General features: G+C 24.8%; 1 protein-coding gene across 6 annotated transcripts in view; it reads right to left on the bottom strand.

The window, feature by feature from the left end:
- The window catches only part of LOC126895828 (mutS protein homolog 5-like), a 36,006-nt gene that overhangs the window by 8,618 nt on the left and 20,208 nt on the right, over window positions 1-7,180 (bottom strand). For 5 of the 6 annotated variants that reach the window (XM_050668083.1, XM_050668085.1, XM_050668086.1 and 2 more), the window contains 2 exons: window positions 5,905-6,046; window positions 4,029-4,251 (listed from right to left, as the gene is read on the bottom strand). The exons of the other annotated variant lie outside the window; for it this stretch is intronic. In XM_050668083.1, the coding sequence (XP_050524040.1) occupies window positions 4,029-4,251; window positions 5,905-6,046 (365 nt within the window). The remainder of the gene's footprint in view (window positions 1-4,028; window positions 4,252-5,904; window positions 6,047-7,180) is intronic. 6 annotated transcript variants of the gene reach the window in all.

The raw sequence follows: 7,180 nt of genomic DNA, 5'->3' as shown, positions 1-7,180 counted from the left end.
ATTATAATTATATTTTTGATAATATGCTCAATTGAGTAAATCTTTTTAACTACTTTGGTTTGATTGGTTCATTTAATTAAAGTAAATTATTAAAATTAATTAAGTTCTGAATATTTCAATTGCAGAATTTTTTTAAACACCAAAAGTTATTAGGATATGATTACTATTCTTTCTATTTCAGTTATCTATTACGATAAAAATGTAAAAAAATCGAATTTTTCTGACAAATGTACTGTATAGTAATTATAAAATTTCCAGATTGCATATTAATCTTAAAAATTTCACATTTTTTTCAATTTAATAATGTCAATTTCAAACTTAAGTTGAACTATAAGTTATGGTAACAAATTCATTTTTTAGCTTCGATGCGAAGCTGAGAAGGTATTTTTCATTAAAACTTTCACTTTAAAAGACAATAAAAAATAGGTTCAAAATGATTACCTTTAACATATTAAAAATCAAAATCAGTATTAATTTAATACAATTTTTTTTGTTCTTAATTATTTTTTTTTATATGTAAATACTTATTTTTTAATAATAAGTAATAATATTAAAACTTAGAAGTAATAGAAAAAGTTTAATTGCACATTTGAAAACATCACGAAAAGTTTATTTAGAAAAGTATATTTTTTTTCTGATGAAAGTTCCTTTTGTTTAGTGTATTTATTCATAAGTAACAAAATTTTTTTATTAAAAAGTATTGCATCAATTCCTTTAAATTTGTATACGCATTAAAAGTATATGAATATACAACTCCTTTTTATTTTTATAATATCTCCGTAAAAATTACAATATTATATTATTGAATACCACTTTCATACTCAATTTAATTACTGTAATTATTATGTATTCATATATTATAATTATAAATCGGGGTAAAATTAAGGAAATAAGTGTTCTTGTTGTTTTTGAAATACTCTATCAATTTCATTTTTTTCTATTTAATAATATCTATTTCAAACTTGCAAGTTGAGTTAAAAGTTATGGTAATAAATTCATTTTTTTTTTATTAAAACTTTCACTTTAAAGAACAAAAAGAAGTAGGTTCAAAATGATTACTTTTAACATATTAAAAATCAATAATAATTTGAAAATAATTAATTATAAAAATTATATAATATATAATTAAAATAATTACTAATCTGGATATAATTAAGGAAATAGGAGTTGATGTTGGGTTGGGTTGGTTACATTTTTAACTTTATAATGCTATAACTCATTGAAAAGTGTACGAATCAACACAATTTTTTTATGAGAAATAATATTTTTTAATAATCCCTTTTTCATTCGACATACTTTATCTTAATCAGGGTATTAATAAGAAACTAGCAGATAATGTAGCTTTTGTAATTATCCACCAATTTCTTAGAATTAAACACTATCTACTGATTTGCATCGAAGCGTTTCTTATGATAGTGATTTTAATCACTGTCAGATTAAATCTATACTGGACCCAACTATGCAACATCCCCATTATGCCGCGACCCCACTGTGCTGGGTTTTTTTAAACTATATTTATTAGTTATTGTACCCGTACACGCGTGCTTGTCATCAATATTATATATACAGGGTGTTCAGTAAGTCAGGAAACGGGTTTCTATTGTTCTCATTGTTACAAACAATATATATAAACACCTGTAAACCTGTATATATAAACAAATTTTTATTTTGACTGACCATTATCATCCGCGTGCATACGGCTTACGTATATATTCCTACCGCCGTTTATACCTCAGGTTTAACATTAGTCCGATCCGCCCGCCCACAAAAAACGGCTATACCTAATGCATGATACGTTTACGTACTTAAATCGCTTTACATGTATATATATATTCTAATTATTATTAAAATATATATATTAACACGATTTATTCTAATTAAGAGTTATAAAGTATTCATTCAGATTACGAGGTATGATTTCCGTATCGTCATTTTTTGTTACTACCTCCACGTTCCGGGAGTGAATAATTTACGCGCCTGCTGCTTCCTTGAATCTGGTAGCCTTTTCTCAGACTCCCCCCCGGAATCGAACCCTGTATTCCCGTTACCCGTTACAACCATGATATTGATAGTAACTACTATCATAACATGAAACTAAAAAGTAAAAATAAATATAGTTAAAAAAAACTAAAAAAAACACGCTTTTAAAGCACATTGAACTAAAAAGTTAAAAATAATTTTAAAATAATTATGTACAAAAGATACTAGTATTATTGTGATAAAAGCGTAGGTGCTTTGTGCCATATTTTTCGTATATTGAGCGCCCGACGCTTTTATCATAATAATACTAGTATTTTTTATTCATGATTATTTTAAAAATTATTTTTAACTTTTTAGTTCAATGTGCTTTAAAAGCGTGTTTTTTTAGTTTTTTTAAACTATATTTTTTTTTGTGTGTCTGTACCACTTTTTCTCAGCTTTCACCGAACCGATTTCTTTCAACGATACGTCAAAAGATCACAAATCGTATCTAGCCGAAGACATTACCCTCAAAAATTGAAAAAATTTCGGCCATTTCCCATAAATGGTTAACGTATGCTATTTTTGTGTTAAAATTCTCGATTTTATATTTTTAATTTTTGAAAAATATATGAATCAATATAATTGTTTTATAAGAAATAATATTTATATACCTCTTTCATTTGATATACTTTTTTTTTTTAAATCGGACCAATTCCCTATATACATAAATATAAAAAATGTTCAAATCTAAAAAATGCATGTAGAAAAAAGAACTTAAGTTTTGAATTTGGTCCGGGATTACTGACACTTTTATATGTACATTAAAGCTTATGTAATATACTTTAAAATGGAAAAAGAAAAATTTCGGACTTTATTTTGTCATCACGGTGAAAATGGCTACCGAATGCAATAATTTATTGAAAAGTGTATGGATCAATACAATTTTTTTATGAGAAATAATATTTATATCCCTCTTTCATTCGACATACTTTTTTTAAAAATAACACTATTTTCTTTTATACATTTATTCATATATATCACTTATAAATCATAAAACTTGTAATCAGGATATAAATAAGGATATAGGAGCTTTTTAAATAATCCACCAATTTTTTTAAAATTAATCACTACAGATTTTGCATCGAAGCGTTTTTTATGATAGTGATTTTAATCACTGTCAGATATCATTATACTTGACCCAACTATGCCACGTCATCAATGTGCCGTGACCCCACTTTGCTGGGGTTTTTTCACATAATACTTCCTATTCAGATATAAAAATAGTAATATTTACAGATTTGTTACTTTAAAATTTGTTATCACAAATCATTTTCTTAATAGACCTTGTTCTAATATTTAAAAGTTATATATGTAAATTACCACAGACAAAAATAAAAATAAAGCGATACCCTTATGAGATAATACCTAAAAACATTTAATCATTTGTAAAAGGAGAAATAAATATTACTTAACAAGCAAAAAATGTAGATTTTATTTTTATTTTAGAGAAAACCTATTGATCAATAATAAATTAACCACTTCCTGTATATTTAGAAACACATCGTAACTTATACTACAAAAGTATGTATCTCAAGATTTGACAAAATGAAATGTTATCAATAATGATAAAAAGTGATTTGGAAAACTTTCCTATATATTTTTTTGTAAGAATGATATGTCTATTGATAATCATGAAAATAAGATAATCTATACATTTAAACTAGTGATGGAAAATATTCGATAGTTGTCCACTATTCAATAGTTTGTATAATTATTTGATAGCTATCCAATATATATGAATAGTTTTTTAATTATTTGATAGTTTATGATTAAAATAAACTATTCGATTGATTAAAAACAGTTCGAATAGATATGATAGTTTAAATTATTCGAAAATGCCTATCACTAATTAAAACGGTTATAATTATATTCTATTTTTTGATATTCCTGAAAACTTAGAGACTAATTACTACTGTTGCAGCATAAATGACGATACGTTTATTTTCTGGTAATTTATTTTTGGTAGTACAAATAAATAAAATGTTTTAAATAACAGGATTACGAACCTGTTTTAAGTAAACACTTTTACCACTGGCGTTGAATCCATTAAGAATTTTTATTGGAGCACTAGATTGGGATGAAAAGTAACTGTTTGGTATAATTTCATTTACATATATTTCTTGTAAAAAGTGCCTTCCTTTAATAATATTAATAAAACATTCATCTTTTGGTAAAATAATTGGTTTTGTTAATTTTAATTCACGAGCTGCCGATGCAAAACCTAGAAGACTTAACAAAATTATTTTAAGATGACACTTAAGCAAATATTTTGTGAACCACTAAGAATACTGCTAGTGGCGTAAATAGCGAAATACGGTTGTAATATGGCATTGTAAACATAAAATGTAAACGTTTTAAATAAGAAGCCTTTCTGATTTTTCAGAATATTGCTTTTTGTTTGTAATTTTGTTTCATTTTTTGGCATAAGTAAGACAAAGGAATTATGTATATTTATAAATTTTGTTATTTTAAAATGTAAATTAAGTTATTCTGAACATATCAAAAGCTAGTACAAATTTTTATTGACTGACTTGAAAACTTAGTAACGTGTTATTAACAAGGTTATAGTTTTAGGTTTTTTAGGAGGTTAATCCACCTTAAAACGTAAATTATTTCTATGCTACTATTTAGTCCAATTGAATATTTGCACATACTTGGGGCCCTACAAAGTGTTTTAATCCAAATTTAGAAATGTATAATATTTCTAGCCCTATTCGTAAGCAAATATATTAAATTTTAATAAATAATATTGATTTAATATTATTTATTCAATATTTCCTTATTATTATATGAGAGTCATTTGTATCAATGATTGTAGTTATTGATTCAAATGTATCTTCAATTTTGTATAATATAAATGAAAGAGAAAAAAGTATATATATGTAAACGTGTATGTGTAGTTTTTTTCCTTATTTATGCATATAAATGTATAGATAATGAAAAAATAATAATCTTATTTTTTACATTTCAACAAAATTGGAAATGGGTTTTTATGTTTTATTCACATAGCGAAATTTATATTATTACGCCACTTAATGCCAAGCAAGGGCGTTCAAAATAAAAATAATTTATTATTATTTATACAATTAATTATTATTTTTAATACTCTTGAAATATAATGTCGAAAAAATTTGATTTCCTTGTCATTTTCCTTAATTTTAATGGAAAGGAATAATTTAACGCAAAAGTATATGTTCATAATTTTTTATGAATTATAATTTTTCATATAAATATACATATTTTAATTTTAAATGTTTTTTTATTTTTTACAAAAAACTGTCGATTACACAAAAAATTTAAGAGTATAAGAGCACTTTTGATATTAAATTAAAAATTTTGCAAAAAAAAAGCCTGGTGACTTCTTTGAAAATCAAAATTAGGGCGGAAATATCTAAAAAACAATAAAATTTTACAATTTCTATAAACTTTGAGATTCGATTGCAGGTTATATAATGATCAAATTTTTTAAATATTATTTTTAGACTCATTGAAAAATATTTCTGGGAGGCACTTTTTTAATTTTATTGAAAAGAAACCTTTATAACTAAATAGCGATCACTCTAGTGGGCTTCATTATTTTCACGTTCCTAGGTTTAAAACTAGATCTTTATAAAATGAATATTTAAAGTATAAATAATTACTAATAAAAATTTGAGTTTTTTTTTTTTAAGTTGTAGTGATTAAAAAATGTAGAGAAAATATTATAATTTTGCCTTATCACTTATAATTAAAGTATTTAAAACGCAAGGCAATGTAGATTTATTAATGAAACAGTTCGAGAATATTGAAGTATTTATGGTTAAAATACCTTCTTTTCTTAGATGCCATTGTAGCCATTAAATGTTGGTAGACAAAGCATATAAAAAAAAAAATCAATATTACCAATCAAGTTCTGATATCAAAGCCAACATATCATGTAAATCACTAATCCAAGTTTGTAATATAATATCTATTAATTTTATCATAACATTGACTTCATCATAAAGAATACTCAATTCCATTTTCTCAACAAATTCGTCCAAGTCTATAAGTAATGTTTGAGTATTATTGTTTAAAAACAAAAAAAAAAAAAAACCCAGCACAGGGGGGTCGCGGCACAGTGGTGCCGTGGTATAGTTGGATCAAGTATAATGATATCTGACAGTGATTAAAATCACTATCAAAAATAAACGCTTCGATGCAAATCTTTAGATAGTGTTTAATTTTAAAAAAATGGGTGTTTTATTCCAAAAGCTACATGATCTGCTGGTTCCTTATTAATATCTTGATTAAGATAAAATATGTCGAATGAAAATGGGATTATTAAAAAATATTATTTCTCATAAAAAATTGTATTGATCCATACATTTTTCAAAAAGTTATAGCATTATAAAGTTAAATATAATATAAAAAATAAAATCGAGAATTTTCACAGGGAAATAGCATTCGGTAGCCATTTTCGCCGTGAAGACAAGTCCAGAGGTCAAATTTTTTTTTTTTCAAATTAGAGTATACTACATTAGCTTTAATTTAATATATATAGAAAAGTGTCAGACCTTCCGGAACATTTTCAAAAGTTAAGTTGAAAAAGTTAATTTTTTTTGAAAAAGTTGTCATTTTAAATCCCTCCTTGTGGGCAGGTTAAGGGTTAAATTTATGAAAAAAAGATACCAAATGAAAGGTAATGATATTATGCATCTATATAAAAAAGAATTATATTGATATGTTTATTTTTAAAAAAGTTACGGCAGTTTTTAGTAAAAAAAATTTCGAAAATTTCGAAAATTAACCATTTTTAAATTTGTAATTTTTTCGGAGGTTTCCCCCATTTACGGGGAACGAGGGAATTTTTATAATAACTGATATAAACTGATCTGACTAAATAAATAACTTATCACATATGTTTAACAGTTATAAGTAAAAATTTTTTTTAAAATATCAAAATTTACTGATTTTAAAAATTAGTAATTTTTTGAAGAGTTTTCACTATTTTCAGGGAATGAAAAAAAGTTTTTAATTTTTGAGGGTAATGTCTTCGACTAGATACGATTTGTGATCTTTTGACGTATCATTGAAAGAAATCGGTTCGGTGAGAGCTGAGAAAAAGTGGTAACAGACACAAAAAAAAACACATCTTAGTAAAACCAATACCTTCTCAGCTTCGCATCGAAGCTAAAAA

The sequence above is a fragment of the Daktulosphaira vitifoliae genome, unplaced genomic scaffold, assembly GCF_025091365.1.
Source record: "Daktulosphaira vitifoliae isolate Bord-2020 unplaced genomic scaffold, ASM2509136v1 Scaffold_1, whole genome shotgun sequence".
Taxonomy (NCBI): domain Eukaryota; kingdom Metazoa; phylum Arthropoda; class Insecta; order Hemiptera; family Phylloxeridae; genus Daktulosphaira; species Daktulosphaira vitifoliae.
This window is presented reverse-complemented; position numbering and strand designations above follow the sequence as displayed.